At 40.0% G+C, this 19,020-nt stretch overlaps 1 protein-coding gene across 1 annotated transcript; it reads right to left on the reverse strand.

Moving 5' to 3' along the window:
• Positions 1 to 2,477: 2,477 nt before the first annotated feature.
• On the reverse strand, positions 2,478 to 14,532 carry ywhaqb (tyrosine 3-monooxygenase/tryptophan 5-monooxygenase activation protein, theta polypeptide b). The gene is made up of 6 exons (XM_066673603.1): positions 14,392 to 14,532; positions 11,777 to 12,222; positions 7,265 to 7,388; positions 5,657 to 5,820; positions 5,475 to 5,570; positions 2,478 to 4,039 (listed from the first exon to the last, which is right to left on the reverse strand). The coding sequence occupies exons 2-6, from the start codon at positions 12,068 to 12,070 to the stop codon at positions 3,980 to 3,982; spliced, it is 738 nt and encodes a 245-aa protein (XP_066529700.1). The 5' UTR covers positions 12,071 to 12,222; positions 14,392 to 14,532; the 3' UTR covers positions 2,478 to 3,979.
• Between the last annotated feature and the right edge of the window lie 4,488 nt (positions 14,533 to 19,020).

The following is a 19,020-nucleotide window of genomic DNA, read 5'->3' on the forward strand; positions in this document are numbered from 1 at the left end:
AGATGTATTATAAGTAGGGTGACAAGATCTGAGATGGTGAAAAACAGGGAGGGGGGGTGTGGACGAATACTGACGTGCAGACTGACCAATTAAATGTTTACAGAGAAGGTTATCGACCAATAACGGTAGCTCTACAGTCAGACCGTCCAATCAGAAGATTTTTGGCTACTTCACCACGCCCCCTTCTCACTCAAGCGAACCAATCAGAGTAGGGGAGGGCGGGACTAGTTTGTGAACGAAACGCTTCTCGAAGTCCTACGTAAGCTCTAGAAAAACAAAATCCCGGACGTTTGTGAAATTCCGGCCCGGCATTTTTTTAAGTCTTAAAAGAGGACATGTCCGGGGAAAAGAGAACATCTGGTCAGCCTATGTTATGAGATACTAAGTCTTAGTTATAAAACAGTAATTATTTAGACATTCTAAGTCAGAATTATGACACAGTAAGTCATGTGAGATACAATGTCATAATTATTCGACAGTAACAAAATTATGAGTTTCTAAGAGGTAGTAAGTTATAATAATGGGATTGTAAGGAATTATTACTGTAAGACATTATTATGAGATAATAAGATCTTATGAGATCTCATAGTATGCCGTAATTATGAGATATAGCTATAACTCCTCTGGCCAAACACATAAGAAACAGTTTAAATACTGCATCAGGTTCATGTGACTTTTAAGCAAGGTTCAAAATTTAAAACAAAATCACACAAAAACATGGTCTTCGATTTTCTCCCAATAGAAAGCCAAGTCAAAACACAGCCTTCTAATACAGAAGATGTTCCGTTTTAAAACAACTTGATGTTGAAACAAATAAACGATGATAAAACTTAAACGGACAGAATTTGCTCAAGGATATAAAAGATTTGGTACGGTATCATTGTGTATCATTAGACTGGAGGCAATAGTTTATATTGTTTTAAGGTTACGATATGAGGAACATATTCATTAGTCAGTTTGAAGCTGACCACATGTGAAAACCAGATCTGTGGCGTGGAAAAGAGGAACTTCAATGCGTCTCACACAGTGGAAATGTCCGCTCCACTAAGCAGAACACATTAATAGTAGCAAGTACTTCAGAATATTTCAGCCAAGCAGCACACTGCAGAAGTACACAGACATATATATATATTGTGGTAGATATTTCCCCAGAAATATCATTCATTCATTCGTTCATTATCTGTAACCCTTATCCAGTTCAGGGTCGCGGTGGATCCAGAGCCTACCTGGAATCATTGGGCGCAAGGCGGGAATACACCCTGGAGGGGGCGCCAGTCCTTCACAAGGCAAGCCTTCACACACACACACACGGACACACGGACACCTACGGACACTTTTGAGTCGCCAGTCCACCTACCAACGTGTGTATTTGGACTGTGGGAGGAAACCGGAGCACCCGGAGGAAACCCACGCGAATCGAACCCACAACCTCCAGGCCACCGTGCCGCCCTCCCCAGAAATAATTGCTATAAATATTGTAGCCTTAAAACCATTTTATGCCATGGATAATATACAAGCAACCACTTAAAGAGCAACTAAGACATTGTTAAAAAATGTTAAAGTCTGCAAATATGCAAATGTCATACTGAACGCTAAATCAGTATTATTGTGACATCTAGGCCTATCGTTGCCATTACTAAAAAATGAACAAATAAATAACATTGTAATGCACAAAATGATTTTTATTTAGTAATTATGTAAAGACACACTCCTGTAAAAACTAAGAGTTTAAACTTTTTAAAATCTGTGGCATTGTTTATATGCTAGATGTATCGTGTGAAATATGCAGTTAGCCCCATGGCAGAGCAGTTTCTATGGATGCAAATCTGTCTCATCAGACTTTGAAATATTACCTTTGAATTTGTAGCACTGATTTTTTGTGCACTTGAATTTAAGTCTTCAGATTTCCACCTCTGAATATTTTGCATCTGAATATAATTGCTCTTGAATTGAACTCATGTATTTTCAAGAACACGTTTTCACTGTTGTTATTCAAGGTTAATAAATTCAGAGTACACATCCAGGATACAAAGGATAAGCAATCGATTCATTTGAATTTTCTGTTTGACCTTAAATTGTGCACTAGTTGCATCCAGTTGATTTTGAGTGGGGGCTTATGAGCTACAGGCAAGTGGTGAAGGAATGTGTGGAGATTATTTAATTTCACAGCATTTTAGATGTTTGTTTGGTCATTTATTAACTTCCCCCCTGAGGTACAGTTGGAGTACGCTGTCTATAAAGGCTGATATACAAATAATGGAGATGTTACAGTGAATCCGAATCTCAACTATTCACAAAACGCCCAGAAGGTGGCGCTGACAAAATACCCTTTAACTTGGTAATGAGATCAAAATACTAACTTCTGTAAACTGATACTAATTTATTAAAGTTGACAATATAATAAGAGTGCACATAAAGAAGTTGCATTTAAACATTTTACAACAATGAGAATCAGCTTCAAACAAACATCAGGTCAGTTTGGTTTATAAAATGTAATTTTTTATTCATGTTACAGAAGTGTTACACAGGGAGTAAAACATGTCCACAAGGCTTTGGAGACTACAACTGGTGATTAGCCAAAACACAATAAGTGGTCCAAATCTATTCCGACACTCACTGGACAACCACACACCCTCACACGTGCACAAAACGGCAATGAAAAGTACTGAAACTGCCCCCTGATCTTGGCATGTAGACTGATTCCCATTCTGGTGTGTACTTAAACAAGGACATGCATTAGTCAAACCTTATTCCAATCACCTCAGTTAATTTAATCTTCTAAGTGCCAAACTGTGGTTTCCACTTCCTGCACAATTCATGTTTTAATCGACATGTATTTTAAGCACAGTGGGATGTGAGCTTTGAATTCAAGCACCTCTCAAAGGAATAATACCAAAAAAAAAAAAACTGAAAAGTAAATTCACTGAACTGTGAGACGTCAGTCAATTTGGCAATGTTCAGTAGTGAAACGCAGCAGAGATACTAGCAACAGGTCGCACATGCTCACATACATCACTAAATAAGCAAGCACCAACTATAAAATCTGGTTCTAAGTGTTGTGCGGTATTATGCCCTGCTGAACAAGCCCAGGTACTGGGAGATTGGGTGCTGCCGGTTTTAGAAACAAACTCAACAGGAGTGTCAAAGTTAAAAGTATCTCTACAAATAACTGCTCTATACTCTATCCTCAATACTCTACTTTAAGAAAGTTCTAATTCTCAGTTCAATTCACATTACACCCTAATTAGTGCATTTGATTCTTCCCCATTAAAAATGGACACAAGCTAAATTGACCACACCAATGTTAACGGCACTATGAAAATGAGAGTGTAAATATTAAACCAAACACACTGAGCAAACACTTTACCTGATGGTACCCACAAACTACACACAAGAAAAAGTCATATTGGTTTAACTGTACGTCACTTTCCCTTAGGTGGCCGCCTTGAGAGTTGACTTAGGATTAGTAGTAGGACTAATCGTGAATTTTAGTGGCATGACCCATAACACGGTGTAATAGACAATCGTGAAATGTGACATATAGGCTATATGAGAACAGTATGTGTGTGAGAGAACTGTCATCTAAGTCTTAAATATCCCTGCAACAAGTCATAAACTTATCAACTGGAAAAAAAAAATCAATTGCTTCTTTAAATTGTGTTGTCTTATTTCTCCTTTTCTTTTGAACTAAATTAGTATGTTTAAAAAAAAATAATAATAATAATAATTATCATAATTTTCTACAGCAGAGACGGCACAGGCCGGACACAAACCAAGAAATGGTAGGTCTCCCACCTAAATCAATATCTTTCCTCATACAAAAGCTGCACTGTGAAAAGACTAAATGATTGGATTTTGTGTTTTTCCATTAACAGCTCTTGAATGATGGGTTGTTTTTTTCTTTACTAGAAGAAATAAGGTAGAGTAATTAGGAATGAAGATGTGTAAAAAGGTTTCCTTTTCCCCTTCTTCAAGAGCCTTAGTTTTCTTTGCCTTCGCCTCCCTCTCCCTCATCTGCTGTATTGTCAGATGTCCATAACTAGAGGAAGATAAGAAGAAAAAAACATGTTAATCAACAGACATAGTTAAACATTACGATCTATATTGATCTTCCTTGTGTAAATGCCTCCCCTTGGATACATCTTGTGTCATTTTAATCTGGACTTTCACTGCTATGTGGATGATATCCAGAATTATTTTAGTCCTAAATCCATTAAAAACCCACCTCTTGACCAGTTAAAAACCTGTTTATCAGAAATCAGGAAATGGATGGATCACAGCGTTCTCATGTTAAATAGTGACAAGACTGAACCAACTCTCAAAAAACACTGGTTCCCTTTCTCTCTCTATTGATGATTCAAGTGTATCTCCTTCTTCCCTGGCTCATAATCTGGGTTCGACTCAACTTCTTCACTTAGCGCTCACATCAGTTCTATAATTAAAACGTCATCTCATTCTCAATCTGCCGCTGAAATGCTTATTCATGCCTTCACGTCCAGCCACTGGGACTACTGCAACTCTCTTCTCTATGGGATCAGCACTTCCTCTGTCCACAGACTTCAGATGGTTCAAAACACTGCAAACCCACGCGCACTCTCAGGTCTTCCTGCTTACTTTCCCTCCCTCCAGCCTCCACAGCTATGGTGATCGTGCTTTCTCTAGGTCTGCTCCACAACTCTGGAACTCTCTTCCCACACAGGTCCAACATTCTCCAACTCTCTCTATACTCAAATCAAACCACAAAAAAAATCTCTTCTCCCTTGCTTATAATATTCATTCATTGTCTGTAAGCACTTATCCAGTTCAGGGTTGCGGTGGGTCAGGAGCCTACCCGGAGTCACTGGGTGCAAGGCAGGAACACACCATGGAGGGGGTGCCAGTCCTTCACAGGGCGACACACTCAGACTTATGGGCAATTTTAGTCGCCAATTCACCTGTGTGTTTTTGGACTGTAGGAGGAAACTGGAGCACCCGGAGGAAACCCACGCAGACAAGGGGAAAACACACTTATAATATTCCTCGTACCTAAACTTTTCATGCTCGTTCTGTACTGTCTGTTAATATTTTGGGTACTGTATCTGTATACAAATGTTCTGTCTTGACTATTGCAGGCATCTTTGAGTCATTGAAAAACGCTATATAAAAATAATATATTATTATTTTCATCATCATGTAATTCAATGCTCAGTTCAAATCTCTATCTATCCATCCATCCATCTATCTATCCATCTATCTATATATCTATATATATATATAGCACTTGCCACAAACTAAAAATCCTGGATTCACAGGGTACAAGGCAAGAACACACAATGGAGAGGGTACCAATTCACTGTTCTGTCAACATAGCAACGATTCACAGAAACACTATTTTCTGTGACATCCAAAAGTCAACATTCTTTTAACAAGTAGAGGATTTTGAGAAATAGACCATACACATACAGAAAAGAGAACAACAGATAAACCACACTCACTGTGAGGTTATCTCTTAGCAGCTGCATGATGAGGGTGCTGTCTTTGTAAGACTCTTCATTCAGTGTATCAAGTTCTGCTATGGCTTCATCAAATGCCTGCAAACCAAGCACACCCTTTAATGATCTCTGAAATGACAGTGACAGAGGAGATTTTTGTTCTCTTATGGCTGAGTGGGGCATACATTTTTGGCAAGGGAGCAGGCCTTTTCTGGGTTGTTCAGGATCTCATAGAAGAACACAGAGAAGTTGAGGGCCAAGCCCAGGCGGATGGGGTGTGTCGGCTGCATCTCTGTCTTGCTGATATCGAATGCATTTTGGTACGCCTCTTCAGAATTACGTATGTCTTCTGAGAAGCAAAGAAAACGAGTAGTTTAGGATTGTGGTTAACAGAAAACAGAATTCATTTAAATGCATCAGATCACATTAAAAAGAACCACCTACTACAAAAATGACCTCAAGCTTCCTATTCTGCCATGACATATAGGAGGAGGTACTATCAGCCACAGATGTTCCACCAGTTCAAAGACAAGTACAAATCAATTATGCAGAAGTTTCGATAGCCAGTCAGAAAGCAACTGGCAGAAACCTGACAGTGTGGCAAGGTTACCACACTAAATATATCAGTCTATCCATCTTCATGTGGGTGGAGAGTCTGTGGCTGAGACTGGTCACTGTATGATGTTGCTACAATTTCCATTCTGTTGCTGTTATATATCTATTTGTGTGCTGCATGGCTTGTTTAGAGGACTACTGCCAGAAAGCAAATTTTACCCAGTCCTAAAGTAAGCAAACAGACACAATAACTGAATTAAATCGAGTTAATATGCTAGTATTTCCTTGCTTTTTTTAGTAAGCGAGATAAAACAAATAAATGAAGATTTGTATGCATGACAAACTGGTTAAAAAGGAACCAAACATTTCAGAATCATTTTTTATGATATTTGAATTAGAATCTCTTAATTTGCTGAGTAAAGGTTTCAGGGAAGGTGTTGCCACCAAACAAAATGAAGCTCGGACACAAGCTTTAATTGAGAAAATTATAGCATGCGGCTCACAGCTCAGATAATGAAATATCTCCATATTCCAGCATCAACAACTTTATGAGATAAATGAGTGGACTAAGCCAGGCAGGAGGAAAGAAAGAGAGAGAGAGAAAAACAAGGAAATCAAGCCACTCACTCGGTCAGTCACTCTCTGGCTAAATAAAAAGAATGTACTCACACTCGTGTTCGTGTTGGATCATAAGACAATTTCTATTCAGTTAGAAGCTTTACGTCTTCCTGTAAAACTTGTGCACTGAGTGTCTGAGTGTAGTTTAGTTTTATTATCTGTGAAGTGCACAATGTATGGCTTTAAGATACAGCCTTTAGACTTCCTCGCTTCCTCAGTTGTTGGTGTGTGTGACATGTGCCCCAAGGTGTTACGCAGTCCTCGCCAGAGGTTTCCGGTCCTATTCCGCCAGAGGCTCTATTCTCCCCATTACAGGTCTGTGAATCATCCCAATGATTCTGAAGCTGTAATTCTATGGAAAAAACGACTTGTGTTTTGTTTTAAATCCTCTAGTTCTCCGCCATCGCTTTTAGACTAAGCCATAGCAGCTGTTCAAATGGCCACGAAAAAGAAGAGGGTCACTGGAGTGTGACTGGAGCTGTCTGTGCCTTCACTGCATTTAGGGAAATCAGGTTAGATGTTTGGTTACGGTAGGTGATCTAGCCCCACAACCAAACATGGGGATGTGAAAAGCTGATAAAACTACATTATAAACAACAAGAAAAGGCTTGTTCTCTTACTATCCTTGTCCTCTCCAGAGGCGACTTCAGCAAGATATCTGTAGTAATCCCCCTTCATCTTCAGGTAGAAGACCTTGCTTTCAAAAACTGACGAATTTTCAATTAAATATTTGTCCAGCAGCTCCTGCAGAAAAGATACAGCATTGAAATAAATTAATCCAAAGTATCATACAGACAAGGATCACCACTAAAATGTACTCAAATTAACTTCAAGGTTGTGTATTGACTGTATGAATATGATTATGTAAAACACATTAGAGAACAGATGGACATTACTATAGTTGTGTTTTATGCTCTTGGCACTCACAGTTCTCCTGAGGAGCTGACCCAGCTTTTACCCTAGATCTACAGAACTATACACCACCACTTCCTCCTTCGGCTGCTCCCTCCCATCAGGGGTCACCACAGCGGATCAACCAAGATCCGCATCATCGATCTGGCACAGTTTTTACACCAGATGCCCTTAAAAACTATACACCACTGCACAGAGTAAATTCAAACCATGCCTGCAGTCTGCTTAACACGAAAATCTGCTTCAGATCTCCCCTCCTCCTCTTTACTTCAAGAGGTGGGAAAATATTACCCATCAAGTGTAGAACATTGGAGATATCCTAGTGTCATAGTCCACATCTTTCAATCTCGTTGATTTGATTTAGCTGCATTACTAAAGCTTTAAATCCTCAGGGAACATGTTGATTTATTGATGTTGTTTTTGCTTAATACTAAACTTGGGGGTTATGTGAAGTATTCAGCAAAGTTTAAATGTCTTACACAAAGCAGAAATATAATTTTTAAAAAATGCTCTTATCAGACCTCTGACCACAGACTGGACTAGCTGTATTTATACTCTATTTATAGGGAATGAAGAGTGATTTACATTTCAGCCAGAAACAGGCAAACTGTTTCAGAAAAAATGCATTTTGGCCATAAACATGACACCACTAACAACAGCGTTTTCAAACACCTTGGATGTAAATGGCCTGGAATGCAGTTTTCTGTGTTTTATTTATTAATTTCTTTTTAAAATATCTGGTTCCAAGTAGACAGGGCCTGGGTCTCTCTAATCACTGCACTTTACCTGTGTAAAAAACAACAAGTGAGGAGAAATCATCAAGCCAAGCAAAAAGCAGAGCCAAAAAATAGAATAGAATAGAACTGAGGCAAAAATGTCAAAATGAAAGTGGAGAATATTTAGTATCAGTTAAAACAATATCAGAGGGTGGTGTTTGCTTTGGGACCAGCAATGTATAGCTCATTGTCATTCAATAGACCAGGCCCTGAAACCAGTCGTTCTGAACAGTGCCGTTTAGACAGGGTGAAAAATTTCACAAACACTTAATCAGGACTCCAGGGAACTGTGTATATATAAAGGCCTCAATGTAACAATGCCTGAAAGTGTGTGTCAAACCACATAAAAAAATCTATAACAAAGACAACAAAAGGTGGAGATCATAAGTAGCAATGACCACCACAGCCCAAGAAATACCAAAAGTGCCATCTATGCATCCATGAGCAATACTGAAATGCACCAAGTGCACTCAAGTAACTGCAACCGAGTTGCCTACAATTAACTGACCGATTACCATTTCTCTGTTAGTGTTCTAAAAACATCTTAAGAAATGTTCACCATTAGCTATGTCCTAAGGTGCCAAACCAGATTTACACAAAGTCCTTCCAGAGGAAAAAAGGGTTCTGCATATTCAGGCCTGTTCCATCTCGCACAAAGGAGTCCAGGAGGTTTGCCATGAGCCTTCCTTCATTCTTAGCATTCATGAGATTCTGAAGAAACGGACACTGCAGCCTCAGGGAGTTCATGTCCAGAGAGCAGCTGGCTCAGTGCTAAGCCAAAGTTAGAAATTTTAGGGTGCATTTGTGTTCTTGGTTCTGACGTGACATTGTTGCATTTCAGTCCCAATTTGCTTTACATCCCCACCTCACACCAGAAGGTGTCAAAAAAAATTATAAAGCAAGAGTCCCATTTCTCCCCTTAGCCCTACCCCTTCATTATGCACAAGGGTAGAGCGCCTCAATTCTCGATCGGGAAGAGGTTTAGGACCAAGGGGCAGGGCTATACACCACTTGTAACAGATATTTTAAGGATACACTTAAAACAAAATGCTATGAACTCCTTGTGAATCACCGGCAAGCTGGCAACACAAGTGACTAAATAAAGCCACAAATGTCAGTATTTTCTCCTGTATATTATCTTCTAGGTTAAGTGCCTCATTTCCCTTTACTTCATAACAGGAATGAAACATCACTAGTACTAGTAGTATTCCAGTTACACCTTAAATGGTGAAGCAATTGCATTCCAGCAAAAAGTGGCTGCTGCAATATTTAAGGTGGAACTGGAAGGTTCCGGGAAAAAAAACCCCACAGAATAAGCTCCAGGGTCATATCAGAGTTAGTAGTGGGTGATAATATGGGGTTTTTGAAGGATATGATGCCCTAAATTTATGTTAGCGTCGTCCAGCAGCACATCTCTGATATCACCGCAGACTGGCAGCAGAGCAGAGATTCATAGGGGAAGATTTAAACACTACAGCTTGAAACTCAGTTCCCAGGAACAAGATACTCCTACCCCTTGTTTTGAGTGTGCAAATTTAGTTACAAATTGCTCCTCCAGCAGTTTTTATTAGTCCCACTTAATTTCCAATGTGTTGTTGCCCCTGTCCCACCCTTTTTAAGATGTGTTGCTGCAATGTTCTAAATGAGATATTATTTTTCACAAAGTGGTAAAATGTGTCAAATTCAACAACTGATACGTGGAAGTTATATAGTGAAAGAAATGTGGGGTTAATTCACACACACACACAAAAAAAGTTTGGCAAATGCAATGCATTATGTTCTTATTTACATTTTACACCGCATCCCAACTTTTTTGGAATTGGGGATACATTAGTAAATGAACATACTTTTTAAAATCTCTTTTGGTCCTCAAACATACATTTCGTCCCCATAGAGAGAGAAAGAATGAAGCCATATGTAATTACATTTTTTATTTTTACCTAAACCAGCAGCTTTACTCAACTGACCATACCACGTGATGCAATTTAATTCCACAATCAATGTGGACCATAGAGATTTTGGCTATAAATCAGAAGATTATGGGCTGAAAACTAACTACTGCTATTCTACAACCACTGATCCAAAGGAAAAGCTCCTATAATTGGCAACAATCATTCAAATACTGACATACCAGTCAGTTACTAATGCACATAACGGACCACTGCACCATTAACCGCATAACCCTGAAGCATTCTTTGTCCGGCTTCTAAGGGCGGACGAAAACTGAAGGCATGCGGCAGATTGTCTGGACAGGACGAGGGTGTGGACTGGCTTGCTCCCAGAACCGACACTGAAGATGACTCAGTGACACACCCTTCAAACGAGGGGCCAGGGAGTATACAAGCATACAAAGTCCTCACAAAAATCATGCAGAAGTATAGGGATCAAATTCAGCGCTTCAAAACCCAGTGAGGACTAGAAAGTATAGACCATGTCTGACATGCTATCCAATGGTTTCCAAAGGTTACAACAAGGACTGAAAAGAGATCATTTACAACTCACCTTTGAATAGCCAAGGACTACTTCCATTTTCTAAATGACTCATATTACAAGCACCAATGAGTCAAAGTGACCCTAGTCAGCAAGATGAATCTTGTTAAACATACCTTTCACACATCCGACACATCATACAAACTTGTACTCTTGTTCAGTAGAAAAAACAAGATCATTCCCTGGATCACTCCTGACCTCTGGGGAGTTCCCACCATGTGCTACCATACCATACTACAGGCCACAGCAATTCCTCTCATATACTGAGCAAAACTATCTGAACCACAAAAAAAATACGAGAAATCATGGAACACATGGCATATTCCAACATCCAACTTGTCATTGTTGCTCAACTCCACACCTCTCATCTGAACACACCCAAAAAAAAAAAACAGAGGACTTTAACCATGTATAGTTTCCTTCTGTCAGCATTAGATAAGCAGCCTTCCAGAAAACAATATGCATTTCCTATAGCTCTAGCCCAATATAGGTAGTCACTTCCCATCTTGGGGAAGTGATCATAAAAATAGAACAGTATACAAGAAACCTGGAGCATGCTATTTGAACCCTCTCAAAACAATCAATCTGAATGTCAGCAGTATAATGTTCCATGTGGAAGTGCACCCTGTACTTGTTTTGGAATGTTATATATTTATTTATTTAAGACTTGTATTACCAGCATTCAACCAATAAAAAAGGCTTACATCACTAAATATACAAAATGACTCCCTTATGGCAAGAAAGGACAAGCTCCACTTAATTTAGTCATTACTCTCAAGTGAGAAGAAAAACTAGGCTGCTCTTACGTCACAAAAAAGAGGACACTTTGTGTAAGACATGTCCATGCAGGCAGGGTAAGGAGGGGGAAAAATAGCAGGTCAAAATGCTGCTCTGCAAAATCAAATTGTTGTAAAAGAATGAGTGTTTGGTTCTGTTAATATATAAAATACCTACCAATACATCTTTGCAGATATCATTGAGTTCCGACTCCACTTTCTCCCGGTATTCTTTGACCATCTTAAGTTTCTCATCGCTGTTCTCAGTCTTCTGCTCAATGCTGGATATTACCCTCCAGGCCGATCTTCTGGCACCAACGACATTCTTGTAAGCAACGGACAGCAGGTTCCTCTCCTCGTTTGACAGTTCAGTCCCAGCCTCAGTCACCTGCTTCATGCAAGCCACCATATCGTCATAACGCTCAGCTTGCTCTGCCAGTTTGGCCTTCTGAATAAGCTGTGCTTTATCCATTCTGTGTTTGCTTTCTTTTCTTTTTCTTTAATTTACGTGTGCTTATCACAGCAGAAGTCTATGGGCCACAAAAGCCTGTATGGCGTTTAGGAGACCAGAAATGTGACAGTTGTTTTATCAACAGTTTGGTCTGGTCCTGGCCAACTAAGAAGCTGAGGAAACAAGGAAAATGTTGCTATTAGTCACTTTGGTTCTGAACACAGATTTAAAAAAAAAAAAAATCATATAAGAAGACAGTTATACTGAAGGGTGGTGTAGTTGGCACATGGTAAAATTTGAACTGATACCACCTAAACATAGATAATGCTATGCATGTTGTTTACTTGTTCACTCACCATCCACCCCTAGTGCCTACCCCTTGCACATACTGCGAATCAATATGTTATGCTGCACATTCCAAAACCAGGTTTAGATCTGGGGCTTGGATAAACTTCCCAAGTCGGCCCCTGCTTATTCAGTGGGTTTTTTTAAGACAAGTGATACTATCATTTGAGTCAATAGGTTTGCCAGGGCCTACACCCTTCAGCTCTGAAGAGTGATTTCTGCATTGGGCCATGTTGGTATACTCCAAGCTACTGTTGCTACAACTTGGGGTGGGCAATGTGACAAGAAAATAATATCAAAATACTTAATACAAGGGACATATGACTGGATGTGTAAGTGCAAACAAAATGCACCAAAATGAAGTACTGCATTTTTCTGTCAGTGTAATAAGGCTGAACGATTTGGGGAAAATATGAGATTGCAACTTTTCCAACCATAATTGTGATTGCAATTTAAACTGAAATATTTTTTTTATAAAATAAAGTTAAAGTGTTTTTTCAAAACCAAGAATAACAAGATCTGGCCTTAATTTAGTGAATCATTTAGTTGGAGTCCCGTCTTACGCCCAGTGATTCCGGGTAGGCTCCATAACCACCGTGCCTCTGAATGGGATAAGCTTACAGACAATGAATGAATTAATTAATTTAGTTGGGGTTTCCATGTACTAAGGACAGGGTACCTCCATTTCATAGGAGCTAAATATCACTGCATAAAACTTAAGATAAAATGGTCACTGTGGTGGTACCCTTAAGGGTACATTTCAGTAACTTTATTTAGGGAGCACAATTTTACCTTATTCCATATTAATTGTACATTTTAAAGCTGTGCTGATTTTATACACCCCACTTCATCTCCAAGACTTATATTATGTTGTTATTTATCACAGTTCTATAAAAAAATTCTACAGATATTAACCTCTCCTTTTGGAAAAGAGAATGGAAAGTACCTTTAAGGAACAGCACTGTTGTACCTTTAGTGACCAATAATGTACCTCCACCATACCTTTCTTCTGAGAGTGTAGTCTATACTAAGTTTTGATACAAATGATTAATCTTTCAGCCCTAGAAATAGTCTGAACAATTCCACTTTGAAACTGCAGCATTCCCAAGACAGTCTCAGAATGTGCAGAATCGGGCAGCAGGGGTTTCTGATGTCATAAACCTAAGAAATTAAACCTGTCAACTTGTGGGGCGAGACTTTGGCTCCAAATCTTTGTGCCGGAGATTGACAACAATGAATAAAGTCATTAATTCAAACAATCAGAAGGTGGTTTAACAAACAAGACTTTTGGTGTAGTTTGAAGAAAATTAGGCTTAAAATAAAAAGGTGTGCATTTTTGAAAATTCAGTTAAAGCCTAAATTATATCGTGCCAGAAAACATGTTCTCTGAAATCCAATTCAACCAAGGTTTCATTCAAAGTATCCGAGTTAAACAGAACCAGCTCAAGTTGATTTTACCACCCGAAGTAGTTTATTAGTTTACCTCAATGTTACCGCTTACACAAAGCTCAAATTTGGGTGGTATTCGAAATTTCACCTCCACATTAAATGGTGCGTGTCTTAAGGTGGAATGGAAAGTTCGGATATGAAACGAAAGGTGAGCGAAAGTGCAGCCTCGTTGACCACCCCCCGGTTTACAGTTAAACAAGTAGCTAGCCTCCCAGGACATTAACGGTTTTATTTGGCCAAGTTTGTATATGTATAATGCCAGCTAATCAGCAACATTTACGCGACGTTAATGCTTTATATTTTCATTATTCTCGTGCTCAGACCGTTAGTAGCGTTAGCGTAAAGTTACCAGAATATATGTTTAACGTTATTTGTCTATGTGTATGGCTCGAGCAGCCTCCTTCGATTCATTGTTGAGGTAAACGTGAACGTTAATGAAGCAGATTGCAGACCTGCATTAACCCACTTACCCGACTCGAGCCAGATAACCGTATAATAACAGCCCCAAAACCCTGAGAGTTAGACAGAAGGTGATAAACAGTTCTAACCTCCGAGAGAAGCGATGATATCCGCTCTGCAGCGATGACCCTCCTTACGCTCGGAGACTCGAGATGATCAGAAAATACATTAGTCACCATCAACCGAAAGTGTTGCTGAAGGGCGTCGCCTTACGTCACCCTCCAGCCAATCACACCGCACAGCCCCCGCCCCTCACCGTTAGTGTTCAAAATATCCGCCAATACGCGTCCAGCGGAGGTGGGCCAGGGGGCGGGACCGAAACCTCATGTTCGATCGGCCCGAAGGCCGCGACCGCGAACACACGGGGTTTCCTCCAATTAGAGCAAGGGGAACGACGTCACTGTTGCCATGGCGACCCCCTCCCCCGTCCAGCATCATCAGCATCATGAGGAATTGAGAGTAGAGCAGCCTCTCCTCTCTGGAGTAGGTTAGTGAACTAAGCATGGATGCAAGGAGATGCTGCCCCCCATATTATGAAATGGAAAACAAAAATCCAGCCCACCCATTGCCAAACACCCCCCTTTCCGTCAAACTCTGTGCTAATGCTGTTTTGTGATACCACAAGATGTGAAATAATTAATCTTCTGTAACCAGTGAATCCTAATCAAGGTTATGGTGGATCTGGATCATGCCTGGAATCACTGGGTGCAAAAAGGGAACACCAGCAGGGCATTACATACTCGGCCTGTCACTCACACAGGTGACTGGGTAAGTGTGTGAAATTGTCCAGAGGTGTGAGTGTGAGAGCGACTGGGTGAGTGTGTGAAACGTTGTGATGGATCGGCACTTGGTCCAGGATGTGTTCCTACCTTGCACCAAAAGATTCAGTGTGCGCTCTGGGCATTCTGTGACCCTGAACACGACGAAGGGGTTACAGTAAATGAATGAATAAATGAATGTCTAATCAGCTTTGACCCGGGTCTCGTTCTCGTCGGTGAGATCATATGCTGTATTTTGCTAGAGCCTTTGCCTTTCCAAAAGTCATAGTTTCAAAGAGTTTACAATACTAATGAGAACCTTGACAATGAAAATAATACTTTTCTCTGCTACATGCTCTGAGCTATTTTCTACCAAACAATACAATATACAGTCAAGTGGGTAATTTCTTTCAGTCTGTAAACAATGGAATGTACACAACCTTGTGCTGTATCGCCTATTGGTTCTGTGCTGTAAAACAGTTCTTGTATGCATCTGTTTATTTAGGCTATTACTGCATGGAATCCCTTCTGTTCTAATGGGTAGTATAACAGTTTACACAGTAACATTCAAAGTCAGAGACAACCCGGTTGTCTATTTTCTAGTTATTCAGTACTTTAGGCTGTACATGCTTTAAAGTCTCTGTTTTTGCTGTATTTCTGGACTGCATTTCTAGACGGTACATTACTTACCCCATAAAATACTCCCGGAATATTCTGACACAGCACTGTTACATACAATATGTATGAGGAAGTGGAAAGAGGACAAAGGACCAAAGAGCGGTGTTGTAGTGAAAATCTCTTAAACATTCAGATAAAAGGATGAAGGGAGAGGACAGCAGACGTGAGCATGAGTGACTCATCTGGGTTGGTTAGGCTTTCCGTTGTCTGACACACTGAATAATGGTTAAAGCACGGAGCAGAGCCGGGTGTGGCAGGGCACAGATGTCCAAGAGGAGGAGAAGATTAAGGCCTGACTATGCTGAAGCGCGAACAGGACATAATACATACTCATAAGGCATCAGAGAAACTGTGACAGTGAAATACACTGAACAATCACCTGATTAAATACGCCTACCTTTTTTCTACACTCACTGTCTATTTTATCTGCTCCACTGACCATACAGGAGCATTTTGTAGTTCTGTAATTATATTACTCCACCTGTTTCTCTGCATACTTTATTTTCCCCATGTTCTTCAATGGTCAGGATCCCTAGAGGACCCTCACAAAGCCGGCATGATCTGGGTGGTGGATTATTCTCAGTGCTGCAGTGACATGGACGTGGTGTTGTGGGCATGTGTGTTGCGCTAGTACAAGTGGATCAGACACAGCAGTGCTGCTGGAGTCAACTCACTGTCCACTCTGTTAGACACACCTACCTGCTTGGCCCAGAGACAGTAGCTCATCTGTTGCTGGACAGTTTGTGTTGGTCGTTCTCTGGTCCTTCTCCAGTGGACACAGGATGCTGTCGGCTGGATATTTTTGTTTGGTGAACTAGTCTCACTTTAAAATAAAAAAAAAAGTATTTGTAATTGTCAGTGGAGCTGATTATAATGGACAATGAGTGCAGACACAAGGTAGGTGTTCCTAATCCAGTGATCATTCAGTTGTACATGAACATCTGTTTTGTTTAAAAGTCCAAGCTTGCTTTGGCATCCCCCAACTTCCTTTAAGGGATCAGAGTTGGTTTAAAGGTGGGGTGTGACATGACACAAAGAAAGCATTTGACAACTTACCATTGTCTGAACACGTAGCCATTCATGTTGGAGCACAATAAATCTTTCAGATTGTAATACGTAATCTCTCAGAAACTATGGAAATCGCAGCCTCATCCAAGAAACACACTTACATTCCATGTTTTATACGATGGCTGATTTGTTGAGTTGTAACACCCTTTTCTTCAGCTGATTCATCGGCCTCCTCAGTGGTTTTGGTGTTGAATCACATCTGCTGGCTTGACTCAACCTTTTGTTGCCCCCAGTATGTTCACACCCTGTTTGGCTGGAGTACAGCTACTCTTCTTATTCATAGAAAAGGAATACTGCTGACTTCTTGTCAGCACAAACAAAAAACCCACAGACATAATGGAGGAACAGCCCCATATAAAGCTTCTTTGATCCCTCAAAATGAGGATCAGCTCATGATTAACACACCAACATGTGTTGTCTTCAAAGCATATTGAACAGGCATGGCTTGGAACCTTAATGCGCTACATTGTGAATTCTATCCGTATTAAAGTACTTGTTGTGGGACATGGTTTAATTTACATTACATTACATTTTATTATACCCTCACTCCAGACGTAGTCAGCCAAAACTGGTGTCTGAATTTTGCTTTCTTCATTTTCAGCTGGAGCTAGAATTGAATATAGCTAACATGCTAAAAAGGCTAAGCTGATACCTGCTACATTGATACACAGGTCTGGACAGCTAGTCATCCAACGTTTGTTCTAAAATATTAGGCTATCAGTAGTAGCAATCCACCTAAGGCTTTATACCCGACAATGTAACATTTCTGTGAGGATTTCATGGAATTAATCCATAAAGGCATTTGAGGTCAGGTGCTAAGATTGGATTGTTCTGGATCACAAACACCACTACTAGCTCAATGTTAAGGTAGGGTGACCAGATGTCCTTTTACCCGGACATGTCCTCTTTTTTAGGCTTAAAAAAATGTCTGGGCGGAATTTCACAAAAATTTAGTTTTTCTAGAGCTTACATAGAGTTTCGAGAAGCGCTTCGTTCACAAACTAGTCCCTCCCTCCCCTACTCCGATTGGTTCGCTTGTGTGAGAAGGGGGAGTGGTGAAGTAGCGTAAAATCTTCGTATTGTACGGTCTGACTGTAGAGCTACCGTTACTGGTGGATAAACTTCTCTGTAAACATTTAATTGGTCAGTCTGCACGTCAGTAGTCGTCTTCGTGGCCCCACCCCCACTGGAGACGTATCCTCTTTTTCACCATCTCAGATCTCGTCACCCTAGTTAAGAGATTATACCCCTGTAGCTGATGCTTGGCAATGAGCATGGAGAAATTGGTCTCATGTGCAGCTGCTCCAGAGTGATCAGTTTCCTTTCACTTCAACTTAACAGTAATAATTTTTGGAGTAATGTTCAATTTGAAGAACAGTTACCATCAGAGAGTTAAGTCAGCAATGATAGGTCTGTCCCGGAGGTTTGAAGTTTGGTGCAGGCAGCACATTTCATACTGCCCCAAGGGGGATCAATAGACTACATCAGCATGTTGACGCAGAGAAAGGAGCCCGTCAGCTTTTCCCTAACAACTTAGACTTGATCATTGTGTTATCTGTGAAGTGTTTATGTTAGGGCTAGGATATGTTGCGATCTAATACTGCCACGTATATATCAGTGCTTATGGTATTTTTCTATTAGTGTTTAGGTCATCCTGGTCTGCTTTTACCCTGATGTAACCTTTAATTCAATAATCTAAGGGTAATCACTGGGGCAGTGTTGCAGTAGTCCAAACGTAGCCATAAACGTAGCTTTGACTAAGTCCAGGTTTGCACAATAATAAATCACTACAGCTTTCACTGCACAAACTAATTTTAATTTACAGATTAGTTGTTAAATATATTTGAAACCATAAAAGTCTTGGTAAAAAAAAACCCATAATGATATAGGTAGCACAAAAAATAAAGACATGGGAAACATGGCTAACCAGAAACTGCTAAACATTAGCTTGTGTTAGCCAATAACAACCATTGTGGGTTATAGTTTCTTATTTAGATTCAATAATTTATGTTATACTGGAAGCTATATTTCTATGGACTGCAAGATGCTGGTGGCAGTTTACTAATTAGTTCTGAGCTCAGTTTACATGCTAAAACGATGGTGTTCTGGACTTGTTATTGCTAGTGAACTTAACAAAGAACCATGTAACTTAGCCCATTTTAATACACAAAATGTTGTGTATTAAACTGTGAAATTTTCATATGAACATGTATA

The sequence above is a fragment of the Hoplias malabaricus genome, chromosome 1 (assembly GCF_029633855.1).
Source record: "Hoplias malabaricus isolate fHopMal1 chromosome 1, fHopMal1.hap1, whole genome shotgun sequence".
Taxonomy (NCBI): domain Eukaryota; kingdom Metazoa; phylum Chordata; class Actinopteri; order Characiformes; family Erythrinidae; genus Hoplias; species Hoplias malabaricus.